Source organism: Eublepharis macularius, chromosome 6 (genome assembly GCF_028583425.1).
Source record: "Eublepharis macularius isolate TG4126 chromosome 6, MPM_Emac_v1.0, whole genome shotgun sequence".
Taxonomy (NCBI): Eukaryota; Metazoa; Chordata; class Lepidosauria; order Squamata; family Eublepharidae; genus Eublepharis; species Eublepharis macularius.
The window spans coordinates 128,626,562-128,642,913 of record NC_072795.1 but is presented as its reverse complement, the minus strand read 5'-3'; the positions used below and the strand labels follow the sequence as shown (position 1 = coordinate 128,642,913).

Below are 16,352 nucleotides of genomic sequence, written 5' to 3'. Positions count from 1 at the left end.
CAGTAGCAGCTGTTTATCATTAGATCGAAGCGTCCTCCAGGGCTCATACGGCGAGAGACAGTCCCGTAGATACGCCAGTTCCAGTCTGCATAGGGCTTTATAGGTTAGTACCAAAACCTTGAATCTGATCCAGTATTCCACCGGTAACCAATGCAGCTGACGCAATACCGTTGTTATATGTGCAGTGCAAGGCACTCTGGTGATGACCTGCGCTGCTGCATTTTGGACCAGTTGTAACTGCCAGATCAGGTTCAGGGAAAGCCCTGTGTAGAGTGCATTACAGAAGTCTAACCTAGAGGTGACCATTGCCTGGACCACTGTAGTTAAGTCACAAGTCGTGAGATAGGGAGCGAGTTGCCAGGGCCGTTTCCAGATGGCTTACCTGCCTCCGGAACGTCGCGCCATCTTGTGGGGAAAATGCGAAATATTGTGTTTTCTCATGCGAGTTTTGCGCGATGTCACATGATGTCGTGCAAAACTCGTGTGAGAAAACGCAATATTTCGCGTTTTCCCTGCAAGATGGGTCGACGTTCCGGAGGCAGGTAAGCCATCTGGAAACGGCCCTGGTCTGTCGAAGATGGAAAAACGACAACCTGGCAACCGCCATGATCTGGGCCTCCATTTTCAAGGAGGCATCCAGAATCACCCTGAGGCGCCTAACTCTTGGGGCCAGTGTAAGCACTGCCCCATCGAGTGCAGGGAGCCGGAGTCCCGAATCCACATTCCACGTTTTCTCGCTCACGACCAGTTTCGCAGCTCTCTCTCCAGTTCCCTGAGTCAAGGTTCTGCAGGTGATCTGCATAAAACAAGGCAAAGCAAGCCCACCAAAAAAAAAAACCACTACAAAAACCACAAGTCCAATGTGAGACCAAAACCATGTATTTTTGTGTTACTTCCAGGTGAACGGGCACCTTGTGTCTGGGCTAACACGCAATACAGTGATAGACATTTTGCGCAAAGCTCATGGTTTGGTACAACTGACTGTTTGCCGGAGTACAGCGCTTAACTGGGCTTCCTCGGGTAGCCAGTGGGATGAATATCCATTACAGAATGAATCGACACTGCTGGGTAAGCCCGAGGGTGTATCCTTCAAATGACAAGTAGTATTGTGCACGTTTCCTCATTTGTCCCAGTGAAATGGCCACTTCCTTTTCTGTGGTTTCTACTTAAAAGAGCGCTCCTGCAAATCATGGCGTTGTTGGAGAGGAACTGGTACTCTGATGTTTCTTGATAAATCTGACTCTCAAGAAAATATACTAGTACATCATAAAGTCTTCTTATGTTTATACTTCCCATGGGGGTGTGATTCTTGGAGGTGAATACTCATATGCAGGGCTTTTTTTCAGCAGGAACATGGTGGAACGGAGTTCCGGAATCTCTTGAAAATGGTCACATGGCTGGTGGCCCCGCCCCCCGATCTCCAGACAGAGGGGAGTTGAGATTGCCCTCCACGCCGCTGGAGCGGCACGGAGGGCAATCTAAACTCCCCTCTGTCTGGAGATCAGGGGGTGGGGCCACCGGCCATGTGACCATTTTCTCTGAGGGCAACCCACTGAGTTCCGCCACCTCTTTTCCCAGAAAAAAACCCCTGCTCATATGTGAAAATGGTAATGTTGACCAAGAATCTATATAAAAGCAAAGATAGTCTTGGGGTTCTTTGTTCTGGCTCTTTACTAGTGAAAGTACAATTTAAGAAGCCCAAAAAGACTTTTTCAGAAGGCCATATCCAGTCCTACAGGGAAGGAAAAGCTGCTCTGCTTTCCTTCTTTCCTCTCAGAGCCAAGCTACAAGTGACGCCTGACACAGGTTGGACACTTGTCAGCTTCCCTCAAGTTTTGATGGGAAATGTAGGCGTCCTGGTTTTACGGCTTGGCTCTCCATTACAGCTGCAAGACCAGGATGCCTACATTTCCCATCAAAACTTGAGGGAAGCTGACAAGTGTCCAACCTGTGTCAGGCGTCACTTGTAGCTTGGCTCTCAGACATTTGACTCAGGAGGATTACTGAGAAACAGAGGCACAGCAACTTGCCTCTCCTATCTTCTTTCTTCTGCGAAACCCTTTGGCATGTGGGGTGAAGGGGATGACTGTACAAGGTATCTTAATATTCATGGTCAGCATCATGTGGCTGGATTTGTCTTTGCATTCCTGGCCTGTGCCACCACTGATATGCAAACAGTGTGGAACAAGAAGGCTTCCACTGGGAGACCCTCAGCCTGTAACCCACGCATGCAGGAGTGCTTATGACATGAATTGCACCACCTTTCCTGTTCCTATGTGCTGAGCTATCTTCATTTTATTACATGAGTAGCACTGGGGAGAAGGGAATCCTTCTGCTACTGCTTGCCCTTGATTGCCCAGACAGTCCCTGTTGCTTCACAAGCGACTACCTGTGTAACACATCTCACAGCTGTATCTGTACTTTATGCTCCCCCTGTCTGCACAACCACTTTATCACTCCAAGCTCCCCAGTAAACCAAGGACCGTTCTAAGTGCCACAAGGAGGGAAGAGGGTGCTCTGGAACTGTCATGTTCACAACCCACTTCATCTCCATATTTCACAGTTCAGCCAGGGCTTTGACAGGAGCAACAACCTTGCTGATCAAGGAGTCCCTGAGAGAGGCAGGAAACCATCTGGATCCATCAACTTCCTGGGGCGGACCATTCTATCCAGCCCCCCGCAAAGGTTCATGATGCCCATCAGTGTAAACCTTACCAGGTAGTGGACAGTCCATGAACTGAGCAGCACGGAAAATCCCTCCATTTTTCTCCCAGAGAAAACCCAATCAAATATATGTCTTGCTCACTGAGTAGGGACTGGAATAACATCATCAACAACAACACGCCAATATCTGGTTGATACTTAGGTCTCCGGTGGAAACTTGTATCAGCTTAGCAAGGCCAATCAATAATAACATGTGACCTCTGCTTATTGTTTGTTGTGTTTTGGATAAATCTAATAATAATAATAATAATATTTTTAAAAGTTGCCCCTTCAGGACAACTTGACGCCCACTAAGAGAAGTTTACAAAGTGTGTTATTATTATCCCTCCAACAATTACCCTGTGGGATGGGTGGTGCTGAGAGAGTGGTGCTGAGTCTGACCTCAAGTCACTCAATTGGCTTCAAGAGAAGGAGTGGGAATGTTCTGGGACAACCCCCATGGTTGTCATGGCAGCCATGAAGTCCTGAATTGCCTCATCAGGACATCCTCAGCACAGCCACTGAATTTCCCAAGGATGACAAATCTTGGGGTCCTCAATGCTAAACCCAAGTCTCCCTCAATCAGCTCAGGCAGGGAGATAGTTGGATAGTGGAGTGAGTGATACACCAGCAGAATCCTTATTCCGTTCCAAGTCCCAAGCACCAGGTACATAACGCTCAAAATTGTGGCTCTGGTTAACAAGAGGCCCAATAGTGAGCACCACAGAGGCCCAGTAGACCACAGCCACTACCTCTTCTTACCCACTAAGCCTAGGCTGATACTGTACCAGGAGGCCCCTGGGACAGTGTTTGGAGAGAGCCATCCCTCTCTTTTCACCCATCCAGATTTCTGAGGTCAGGCCTCCTCATCCAGTATCCTGGATACTGGATATTTTAAATCAACCTGGAATTCAGCAGCAGCACTTGATGGGTGATCAGCAAGATCACCAGGGTCTCCTCATTTGGGAGAAGGACTGGGAAGGGGAATGGTTATAAACTGATGAGAACTCCTTCCCCTCATCTGGCCCATTTTCCCTCCACCACACCTCCCTCTGCCCACCAGCACCTCAATTGTGGCACCTCTTCTCCCTTTCTTTGATGCAGTCATTCAAAACACATAATACAAAATCCAACCAGCAGCAGCCTGCTGCCCATTGGTGTGTCACAGGCAGGATAGGATAGTCTGTCCCCAATCTTCAGCCTTCTGATCCTGTTGTGGTATGAAGTAGTCCAAAATTCTTCCCTAAGTGTCACCAGGCAAGAGCCACAGGTTAAGAGCCCCTTGGCTCATATCTCGGGCAAGAGCTGGGGTTTGTGCTTGTCTTTTGCTGGCAATTGTTGGAAACTATTTTTTATATAGCAGAGTTGTGCAGCCATGAAACACGTGTGGGAAACACAGGAAAGCATGTGAGGCAAAGGTAATAGAAAAAAGAAAGTTTACTTTATTGAAGGCAGGTTCACATCTATTGGAACAAGCAGCAAAGAGAAGCCTAAAGAATGCTTTTCTCTAACACAAGTGACTGGCTGGTCTTCTGCTGGTAATTACTAGAGATGGGCATGAACCGAAATACAAACCAAAGTTCATGACGAACCAGGGCGGTTCATGGTTCGTGAACCAGCAGTTCATCAGAGCCCATTTCTAACGAATCGCCACAAACTTCAGGCTGATTAGTTTGGTTCATTTTTTGGTTTGTCACTGCAGACAGCCTGGTGCCAATCAATCAGTTTCCTAGGCAACAGGGGATGGACTTCCTGCAGACCTTCTGCTGACCCGGAAGTGATGATTTGCTGACCTGGGTGTGACATTTTCATGAACCAAACGAACAGGTTTGGAAACCGGGGGCAGGTTCATGAAAGTTTGTGGTTCATGGTTCGTGAAATGCGATGAACCACGAACCGCATGGTTCATTTTTTTTTTTTTTGGTTCGTGCCCATCTCTAGTAATTATTTGTGGAGGCAACACAGAAGTGGGCAGCGGAGTCAGCTGCAAAGCTCTAGTCAGCTAACTAGCTGGTTCTAATCCTGTTCTTTCTTTTCTTTGTTATAACAAAACTGGCCCTCTTATCCCCATAGATAGTATCAGGCAAGCTCCAGTTATGGGGGACACATTCTTGCCCCAGGATATTTAAAGGAAACCAGAGTTCTCTAAGGAAGGAACAGGCAATCCCAAGGCTAGTTCCAGATCATAAAGACTTAATTCTCTGATTCGTGTATCTATGAAGTTGTGAATGTTAACTGTTTTTAAACTTTAAAAAAGAAAATGTAAACTGCCCAGAGAGCTAACTTAATGAGATATTGTTATCCTGAAAGAACACATTGGGCTATGTTTTTTTGGGTTTCCAAGAAATAGCCTCTCCCCATCATATGTGATCTTTGAGAGGGATGAGTAAGCCAGAGCTTGTGTGACATCACAGAGGCTTAGGGAGAAAGGTTCTATTAGGGACTGTGGCAGTCAGTAAGGCAATTGTCAAGGATGTTGTAGTGCAGAAGAGGTCACATCTGGCCAATCTGTGGGGGTGCAGAAGATACCCCCCCTGGGTGCTGGCATTGCATCCATGCCAAAGAAAGAGGTCTGCTAAGTTAAACACTTTTTGAGGGACTAGGCTGACTCTCTTGTGGGGCGGTGGCAATACTAGGAAGAGCTTCCTTTTAGAAGCTGTAGGAGTCAGAAGATCCAAGAAGAATGGTTGTCATTTAACAAACCACATATATTGATGCCTTAGCAAGCGAATGTTCAAGTCAATATTCTTTGCTCTTTGTTTCAAACCTGCTTTGTCAACATTGATTGGAGAACCTCAGTACATATGTTGCTTGCTTTCTTCATTTATCTTCCTTGGTAGAAAATGTGTCTCTTGTCCCTTACCGAATTGAGCACATTCAAGGGGAGCGGTTTTATTTTATTTTTTTCATCCTGACATTACAGCGTGCTGCTTTATTTTCAGTTGTAGCTTGCAAACCTGGGTAGCTTAAAGGAGGGGAGGGATTGCCATAGTAAGGGCTTAAACAGAGGAGTCTCCTTTCATCCTTCCAGAAGTCACTGACATTTGCTCATTATTGGTTCTTGTGTCTAGATGGATGCGGTGGCCAGAAAGTCCTAGGCGCCCACCCAGACTTCACTTTACAAGGCCGTGAAGAATCCAGTCAAATGAACAACCAGGTGAGGTTTGTAAGAAACTTCTTTTGTCGGGCTGGGCTAATGTATGGTATCTGTGATTGTACAATAAAGCTTGGTGGAATCGTTTTTAAATACTGTTGCAGACACGGGGAGCAGACTTGGTGACACTTCGACCCTTGACAGATGGCAAACAAAACTGGCCACTGTCACAACAAAAACACCTACCAGGATGCACCATGTAGGTCACAAAGAAAGCCAATCTTTTTTTAAAAAAGAAGAAATCAAATATCACAAAAGACATTAGTTTTACTCTCAAACTTTGTCTGGGAGTCAAATATGTTCAATGGTTGAGGATCTCTCTAGTGGCTCAAAAGATGTGAACCTATCTGAAACAATATGTTTGGAGCAGAACCTGAAAATTTCTTTTCCGTCCCTGTTCTGAAGTGACAAGAGGGAAAGCCGCAAAGGATTTGGGCAGAAAGTGCAACCCCATCCCTCCCTACTTCCTATTCTCTTGCTCCAGCTCCACTTCCCCAATTTACCTGCCATTGCTAGGTTTGCCAGCTGTAGTTTGGGAAATCCCTAGAGATTTGTTAGTGGAGCATGTAGAAGGTGAAATTTGGGGAAGGGAGGGAGTTCAGCGGGGTATAATGCCATAGAGTCCAAGCTTCAAAACTGCCATTTTCTCCAGGGGACCAGATCTCTGTTGTCTAGAGGTCAGTTGTAATTCTGGGAGATCCCCAGGCCCCACCCAGAGCTTGGCAACTCTACTGTTTGCTCTAGCTCTGCTTACCTGCCCCAGACTTTTTCTTCCCCCACCCACTGACCCAGTCTTTTCTCCATGTCTATTTCATCTTGTTCCCACTTCTTCCCTGCTCTGGATCTGGGACTATTTCCTGTCCCCTTGCTCTGTTCCCAGCTTTCCTCCTACAGCACTGGTTCTGTTCCTCCTTTCCCTCCCCCTACTCTCCTCCTTGTTGTTGCTGCTGCTGCCACCACACAGTTCACAAAGCAACACCCCCCCATAGCTGTTACCGAAATTGGTCTTCTTGCGAGTAATAGAATTGTGGGGGAATTAGCAAGCAAGGAAGACAGCTATACGAGAGGCCAGTAACTACAGGATCTTTTTCATCAATGTCTACGGGGTCCGTTCCCAAAATAGGAAACGAGGCTGGTGCTTAAATATCAAAGAGCAATATTTTATTGAAAGAGGAAAATGCATGCACATACACACAGGCTAAGTAGTAAAAATGGTTACATACACACACAAGAGTCCTAGGAAGCTAGGCAGAATAGAGTGAGGGAGCTTGGAATAGAGTGAGGGAGGGCAAAGTATATCTACCTATCCTGAAGAGTAGTCCAGTCCACGGGGAAGAGGGCAGCTTCAAACGCCAGTGTTCTTGGCCAGGAGAGCAAGAGGCTTGGAACAACCTCAAGGGAGCAGCACTTCAGATCCAATAAGTGTGCACAATTTGAATGGGACCAGGGCACTACTTTTATAGGGTAAATGTTCCCTGAGGTGGGATAGCCCACCTAGCTGTTGAACAAAGACTCCAACAGTCAGTTCCTGGGAGTACCTTGATTGGTAGCTGCTGGGGCATGTGAAAGAGAATGCAAAACTTGTCCTGGCTCTGCACAAAAGGACAGTGAAGTCCACCAGAGCTAATTTGATGAATTTAGTTGGGGAATGTACCTGCACAGGAATGAATTATAAATTCTTATTAATGCTAGCTCATTCTCTCCTCAATCATGAACAGGAGATTTCATCATGGAAGGAGGGAAAGGAATTGCGTTAAGTGGGGGTGACTCTGCGAGACCTTTGTTGCACCGGATTCCTTTAGGGGCTGGGGAGACTGCAAAACGAATCACTGCTAAGTCTCTCCGCATTTACATGCAACATTCCATTCATGCCTGGGTCTCCTGGGCAAGACTCAGCACCTGTTAGCTGGAATTCCCCTGGCTGCAATCCAAACTGCCATATTAATCCAGGGGCCTAGTGACATTTAATATCACAGGTAGCCATATTAAATGGCTATTAAAGATGGCGGAGGCCAGGCCGACTGCTTACATAGCTTGTTGTGATATTGTGCCTTGACAATATAAAATAGCAGTTGAGATCTCATGAGTTGAGATGCCTTGGCTGTGAAGGAACTGTTTTATGTTTGTGGGAACTGCACACACAAAAACATAGTTTCTAAGTTCCAAAATTTTGTATTTTTCTGCAAATGGAATTCTTTCTTGGATTTGCATAAAGATCTACCCTAACCCTGTGTTCTCCCCTTGTGGATTTTTAAAAATCCACACGGGGACCATGCTTAGATATTAGATATATAATACAGTCCAGGCAAAAGTTGACTACCTCAATGACAGGTAGGCCATAGGTTCTGTGTGATAGTAAGAAAACACTGCATGACATTGAGAAAAGATTGTACATACTTTTTCATGCCTCTTTAAGAAGTGGTCACAATTAATGTCAAAGCGATTCAAGGATAAAGTTGAGGTAAACTTTCCACAGGAATGTTGAGGGAAACTAAAAATAACGTTAATTAAATCTTTAAAAATATTGTGAGGTGCAACCCCAGACTATGTTGTTGGGAATAATACCAGAAAATATTGATAAAACATTACATGAATTATTCAGATATTTGTTGACGGCGGCAAGAGTGGCATTTGCAAGCAAAGGGAAAGAAGATGAATGCCCAGCCAAGGAAATCTGGAAAAACAAGATGGCAGAATATGCAGTGATGGCAAAATTGACGAGTTATATAAATAGAAGACCGATAAGAGAATTTGAAGAGAAATGGGGGGATTATTTTGCTTATAAAGAATAGAATAAATAAGATGTTGCAGTTTTACAAACTGGAATAAGATCATATACTGACTTATTGTATATAGTTTACAAGAGGTTATAGTCTGACAAGGGGGGAAATGAATGAATATATAATTGAATATATAATTGCTAAAATAGTTTGTAGATATGGAAACACTGATAAAGCTAGGGATAAGTAGAGAGGATTGCTGTATTAATTAGTTATATAAAGAGGTAAGATAAAATATTGTGGTAATAACGGAATGGGTTTTTCCTTTTTGATTATTAATTTTTATTACTAAGTGTGGAGAAGGAGGTGGGAGGCGTTAAGTATGTGTAGTATAGAGGAATAATATATAGTCATGGGACTTAACAGTTGCAATCTTCATTGCTATGTAGATAAATATTGAAAAAGATGAAGTTTTTGTGCACTCTGTAGTCTAAGAATTCTTGTAGCGAAAAGTCGCAAAATCTTCTTGACCGTATTAACTTTTCCCTCCCCCCTTTTTCCTTTTGTATCCTTTTTTTCCTTTGACAAAATAAAATAAAATATATATATATAAGAAAAATATTGTGAGGTGCACAGTTGTAGCTGTGCCTTGGTGAACACAGCTCTTTTTGTCCACAAGCAATGTTCTACTATGACCTATGAGATCTAAGTTCAAATCTCCACCTACTCTGCCACGTACCTCCCTTGGCTTAGCCACTCCTTCTCAGCCTGACCTTCTGCATAGGGTAGTTGCCAGGGCATGTGCATACTGTTTAAGTTTTTGAAGAAAGGATGGGATAAAAATGTTATAAGCAATGAAAGGTCCTTTCTACTGGAGGGAAAGTTCTGAATGGCCCATCATGGTGGCCTGCAAACATATATGGGAAGTACCTGATCAAGGGTAAAAGGTTGTCTATCTTTATGGTTAATTGGAAACTCCTTATTGACTTTCTGCGTGACGAGAAAAAATGAACTGATGATTTGTGGATTTGATTTCTAAGATAAATTTGGGGAAAATAAATAGAAGGGGGGCAGTAATGAAAAAGTAAATTTTGGAGGTATCAGAACTACAAATATAATGTATGAAATATGATAGGTATGACATATGATAGAGAAAGAAATGACAGAGATATGATAGAGAAAATGGAAAATGAAATATATATTATTTTTCTTTGTTTTTTCTTTTCTTTTTTTCTTTTCTTTTTCTCTCTCTTTTTTATTTCTTTTTCTTTTCTCTGCCCTTTTTATTGGGCTTTTAATCTTATCAATAAAACAGAAAGTATTATACAAAAAGGAAGTACGTTTAATGGGTTCCAAGTGCCTTCCTGTTTGTTTGATTGCTCACTGTCTGTGTTTGTTCTTCTAGGAATCGGACTGTAAAAATGCCTCCCCTCATGGATCTGGGTGCTTTGAAAGGTATGGTTTTAGAGTAACAGTTTATGCATAGGGGGAGGTCTGAGTTACTTCCATTTGTAGAAGGGTGGTCGGTTTTGTCATTGTGGCTGGTTTTCAAGAAAAGGCTTGACAACTTTCCCAGGTTGAGCCTGGAAAATTCTCTGGGACTTGACCAACAAAGGCTGTAAAGATGCTAGGGACATTCCCAGCTCTACACAGAGCATTCTAGTACTTAGATGAATCGCTTGCTTCCGAACTCCTTCCCCACACAGGCAGATAATGAGAGAGGCTGCAGAGTGTCTGTGAAGAATTTATGATTCATGTTTGTGCATCAGTGAGTGGTTCCTTCAGGGGACACAAAAGCCATACTTGATTGTTTTGGGCAGGGCTTTTTTGCAGCTGGAACACTGTAGAACGGAGTTCCGGAACCTCTTGAAAATGGAGCGGCGCGGAGGGCAGTCTAAACTCTGCTCTTTCTGGAGATCAGGAGGTGGGGCCACTAGCCATGTGACCATTTTCACCAAGGGCGATTTAAACTTTTAAAAACTCCCCCCTTGTTCTAGCTGACCCAACGTGACATCATTGGTCCTGAGAGTGTGCGTGCACTTTGTGCGCGCGCATGTGGTCCCAGGGCCACCACCTCCTGCCAAGAGTTGCCCCCTGTGCTGGCAACCCACTGAGTTCCACCACCTCTTTTCCCAGAAAAAAAGCCCTGGTTTTGGGGATATAATAACATACTTTGTAAACAACTCTGAGTGGGTGTTAAGTTGTCCTGAAGATCGGTATATCAATTGAATATTGTTGTTATGACTTCTTCCCACCCAGTATCCATTAGTAAAATGGAAATGCTTGTGGCTGCTTTTGCAGTAGAGTTTTATGTTGAGGAACAGTGGGATTAAGGCACCTGTGCTGCCAGCACTGAATCCAAGCCCAGAAAAGATTAATATAACTGTTATGACGTGATGACAAAGAGACCCATCCATGAACTTGCTCCGGGGCCATGGGCATACCCCCACCCCCACCCCTGCAGCATGGAGCTGAGAGGGATTTGTGGTGAGTGTTACAATAAGTGCCAAGCTACAAGTGATGCCTGAGACGGGTTGGACACTTGTCAGCTTCCCTCAAGTTCTGATGGGAAATGTAGGCGTCCTGGTCTTGCAGCTTGGCTCTCCATTTAATTGAAGTTTACGGAAACCCACACACACCCAGTGGAGGGGAAGGGGGACGCCCAGCGACAGCCCGGTGCCTGCAATCCCCTCCCAACCGCATGTTCTCCCTCCTTTAGACTGCTGCTCTGTAAACTTCAATTAAATGGAGAGCCAAGCTGCAAGACCAGGACACCTACATTTCCCATCAAAACTTGAGGGAAGCTGACAAGTGTCCAACCTGTGTCAGGCATCACTTGTAGCTTGGCTCTATGATAACATGTGAATTAGTTTACTCTCCCTAAATTCCTGAATCTGGAAGGGGCCATCCAGTCCAACCTCTGCTCATTGCAGATAAACCAAAGGCACCTCTGACTGATGGCTCTGCCACATCTCAAAGATCTCCAGAGTGTGTGAGTCACAAGTTGGCTCTATTGTCAAACCACTTGCAGTCTTAGGAAATTCTCCTAAAGTTCGACTGTATTCTGTCTTTCTAGAAGCTTTTGTAGAACTAGTCATGTCCACTGGAGCAGCAGAGAACAAGGTCTTTGCCTTCTGCCCCGTGAACTTGGTGTTACGTAAATGAGAAATCGAATTATGAATCCTTTGTAAAACAAAATTAGAGTCCAGTAGCACCTTAGATACCAACAACCATTTTCCAGAGTATAAGCCTTCTTTTTTAAATAGGATTTTTATTAAAAAGTTTTTCCAAGTAAATGTGAAAAACACCGATTTTAAAAAGGAAAGGAAAAAAGAGAGAAAAAAGGAAAGAAAAAAGATAGGAAAAAGGAGAAGAAATAGGGATAAAAAGAAAAAAAATGAGATTAGGAATAGGTACCAATTTTCTCTGTGAAAAGATATACATATATTCAACAGTACAGTACAGTACAGTACAGTACAGTACAGTACAGTACAGTACAGTACAGTACAGTACAGTACAGTACAGTACAGTATAGTATAGTATAGTATAGTATAGTATAGTATAGTATAGTATAGTATAGTATACCTTGACTCTTAATTAAACATATCTCTCTTTTCCCTCTAAAACATATTTCCTCAAATCTTAGTCTTCAAACATGCAAATCATTAATTCATTTCTCTCTGTTTCCCGCAAAAAGTCAGTAAGGGGCTTCTAGGTAATAATATATTTGTCCAGTGACTTTCCCTAAGCAGAGATGTAAGTTTAGCCATTTCAGGGTGTAAGCTTTCACGAGTCAAACCTCACTTTCTCAGATACAAATAAGGAAGAAGATCCATCAGCCCTTCTATTCATGTCAGAAGGTGGCAAGGGTGTTGCAGAGAAGGGCTAGGTGGAGTCAAGATGCAGAGGTCATAATGCAAAATATAATCAGCTTGCTTAGAGCAAAGAGACATGCATAGAAGTGGGAAGTGCCAAACATTAGCAGCTGTAATGAGATAAGTCCTGAACTTGCCAATGACTTAGGGTGTGTGAGATGCTCCCAATTGTTGTTAGATGCTAAAACCTGGTGCTGGGTGAAATGAGATAAGCAGGTGCAAGAGTAAGCTACAGAGGTATAATTGAAGTAATTAATTTATTAGGCAACTGTAGTGAGCAAGGAATGTTAAGACCTGGCTGAGACAGTGTGTTAACGTTGATGAATATTAAGCAGGGTTTTTTTTCAGCTGGAATGCAGTGGAACGGAGTTCCAAAACCTCTTGAAAATGGTCACATGGCTGGTGGCCACGCCTCCTGATCTCCAGACAGAGGGGAGTCTAGATTGCCCTCCGTGGAGTTCCGGAACCTCTTGAAAATGGTCACATGGCTGGTGGCCCCGCCCCTGATCTCCAGACAGAGGGGAGTTTAGATTGCCCTCCGTGGAGTTCCGGAACCTCTTGAAAATGGTCACATGGCTGGTGGCCCCGCCCCCTGATCTCCAGACAGAGGGGAGTTGAGATTGCCCTCCACGCCACTAACAGAGGGCAATCTCAACTCCCCTCTGTCTGGAGATCAGGGGGTGGGGCCACCAGCCATGTGACCATTTTCTCCGAGGGCCACCCACTGAGTTCCACCACCTCTTTCCCCAGAAAAAAAGCCCTGATGTTAAGTAATGTTAATTCAGTATAAGGTAGCTTGACATATTCAGTGTGTCATGGGAGCCCAGTATATCTGTAAAATTAAGCTATTAATCCCACTAATCTGAACTACGCAGGGGCTCTCGTGCTGCGTTCCTGTGAGGGATTGCCCTTGTCTTGTCCACCCCTGGTAGGAACTGTGGTCGACAGCCTGCTGGTTCAAGTGGTACTTAAGCAGCACCCCTTGTCATGCAATTAAGAGAACTCTGTAACCGAGAGGGAGAAATGGCAACATTTGCTTAGAGACTGTTTTGTTCTCTTGCCTAAGAGCAAGTGTGGGATTACACCGAAATTGCATTGCTGATAGCGGCTGCCCGCCACACCCAGGACTGAGTGTGAAGTGAATGATGCTGTTGTTTTAAAGCCCGCAGAAAAAACACAGCAATGAAAAACAAATCGTGGAATCGTGTCTAAATGAAGATGAAGCCATAGCCAAGAGGCTTTCTGCTATGCCCAGAGGTAATGATGCGTGCATCGTTTAGTTAATATACACCCGCCTTGACCTTTCGGCATCTTTGGAATTCCGCTCTTCTCTAAAAGCACAACAGCGGCAGGCATGAGACACTTGCCTCTAGAGGATGTGGTGTTTGGGCTTGTGGATGTTCTCGCTCTGCTAATTCACCAGAGGCTCGTGCCTGTACAGGAGAAAGCAAAACAGACCAGGGCAGAACAGGGAGGAGCCGTGGCTCGGTGGAAGAGAATCTCGTTAGCGTGCAGAAGGCCCCAGGTTCAACTCTCCCACACCTCCAGTTAAAAGGATCAAGTAGGAGATCTCTACCTAAGACTCTGCAGATCTGCTTCCGATCTAAGATCCAGAGGAGTTAGCCGTGTTAGTCTGTGGCAGCAAAATCAAAAAGAGTCCAGTGGCACCTTAAAGACTAACCAATTTTATTGTAGCATAAGCTTTCGAGAATCAAGTTCTCTTCGTCAGATGCATGATACAGAGACTGGTCAAATATAGAAGAGGAGGGGGGGAGGGGAGGAGAGAGAAGAGGCAATTAGGGGGGGAGGGGAGGGTGGTTTTGGTTGCACCCTCCCCCTCCCCCCCAATTGCCTCTTCCGATCTAAGTAGACAATACTGACCTTGACGGACTGATGGTCTGATTCAGGATAAGGCAGCTTCCTTTGTGTTCTTCCTGACCCTAAACAGATGCTGAGCATGTTGGGCAACCCTACCTTTGACTTTATTTAAGAGAAAACAGGTCACTTTACGGCTTACTTGCAACTCTGGTGATTGCTGATCTTCAATTTCAAGAGGGAAAGGAATGAAAATTGCATGTGGGACGGGGAGGGGCATCCTTCTAGGCATCACAGTGAAAAAATATAGATGAAGATATCCTTCATATACAGGGCTGGATCTAGGGTTGCTGGTGCCCCGGGCAACCCTAGTCTGACCCCTCGGTGCTGTGGGGGGGGGCGCTGCGTGATGATGTAATTTCGGTGACATCATCACACAGGGTGGAGCGGTGGAGGCAGCGTGCAGGGCTGGAAAACCGCCCGCGCCATTCGCCTCCCCGCAGGCGAATGGTGCAGGCGGCCTTGCAGCCCCCTGCGCTGCCTTTTGCCTGTCCTGCAAGGCTGCCCACGCTGCCGCCCACACACTCCCGGCAGCTGGCAGCTGCTCCCGGCGCCCCCTCCCTGGCAGCACCAGGGACAGACTACCCCCTGCCCCTCCTCGATCTGTCCCTGTTCATATATAACATAAAGCAATTGCAACTCTGTGTTTAACAACCTACAGGTCAATTGGCATGTTAACTCATGTTAGGCATCACTTTTACCAAAGCCTCCGAGTGCCCGTCTAGTCGGAAAGCCACTACAAGTGCTAGTGGCCAGAGCACCCCTTTCCGACCATCCCTTGCTCCATGCTGAGGCTTAGATAGCAGTCTCTAAAATTCTGTGAGATAATGAAAACAGCTTTCCAGTCTACCCAACCTGTCTCTTTGGGTCAATTCAACAGGCGTAACCCTTGTCACTGAAGAAGAACTGATGCAGCTGGCACACATTAAGCCAACACACAGAAAAAACGGCCTGCAGCAGCATATTGGACTTCTTATCCAAAATCTTCAGAAACAGATTGAACATCAAGAAATGCTGAAAGAGTTTGTTGTAAGTCCCCCCCCCCAAAAAAAACCTTTTGCTTTCATGAGCCTGAACTTTGTTGTAGCAGCAGAAATAAGCATAAACAGTATCCTCCATTTCACCTTTCTTAGCCAGCGGCTTTATGCATGGATCCAAACCATACATAAGCCTTTGACTCCCTTTCTCTTTTATCCATATAATTGGGGAGAGGAGTTAGCCGTGTTAGTCTGTAGTAGCAAAATCAAAAAGAGTCCAGTAGCACCTTTAAGACTAACCAATTTTATTTTATTGTAGCATAAGCTTTCGAGAATCAAGTTCTCTTCATCTAATCAGGCATCTGATGAAGAGAACTTGATTCTCGAAAGCTTATGCTACAATAAAATAAAATTGGTTAGTCTTAAAGGTGCTACTGGACTCTTTTTGATATTGGGGAGAGGGACTCTTAAGCGGGTAAACCAGGGGACAAGACAGAGTCCAGCTTTGAATTAGCAGGATTTAATACTGAGGTTCCTTCTTTGATTTTTGAATTCCCTTTTGTCCTTCTAATTCGTTTTTTGAATGGCTTGTCCTTTTTTTACGGTGTTTTTAAATTGTGAGCTGCCTCGAGTGGGCCTCTGAAGAGGCAGCATAGAAAAATTCTAAAGAAATAAGCCCTGAAGCGACTTTGCTTATGATTAACTCGGAGCAGCCTAAGATAGCGTCTTGGATCAAGGAATGGTGTTGTCACAAACACCACGCTTTCTGCTAGCAGATATCCCCCTTTCTCTCTCATTAGCATGATTCCCCACCCTCACACCCACCCCATATTCTACAAAACAGAGGAATCCTTCTCAGGGCATTTAAATAAATGGTGGCAAACACAGACACATCACCCCATACTGAAAGATTTCGGGAAAAAAACATCAGTATCGACTTTCACATACAAAGCCCTTCATGGCCTTGGTCCCTCATATCTACAGGACTGCCTCTCATGCTCTCAGCTTTGCTTGTCTGAACAGGACTTTCTGCAGGTCCCATCCTTCA

General features: G+C 44.8%; 1 protein-coding gene across 1 annotated transcript in view; it reads left to right on the top strand.

The window, feature by feature from the left end:
• Positions 1–997: 997 nt before the first annotated feature.
• The window catches only part of PTPN20 (protein tyrosine phosphatase non-receptor type 20), a 30,895-nt gene continuing 15,540 nt past the window's right edge, over positions 998–16,352 (top strand). Inside the window, exons 1-5 of the mRNA XM_054983810.1 lie at positions 998–1,068; positions 5,775–5,860; positions 9,983–10,032; positions 13,615–13,709; positions 15,208–15,356. Coding sequence (XP_054839785.1) covers positions 5,849–5,860; positions 9,983–10,032; positions 13,615–13,709; positions 15,208–15,356 — 306 coding nt within the window. The 5' untranslated portion in view covers positions 998–1,068; positions 5,775–5,848. The remainder of the gene's footprint in view (positions 1,069–5,774; positions 5,861–9,982; positions 10,033–13,614; positions 13,710–15,207; positions 15,357–16,352) is intronic.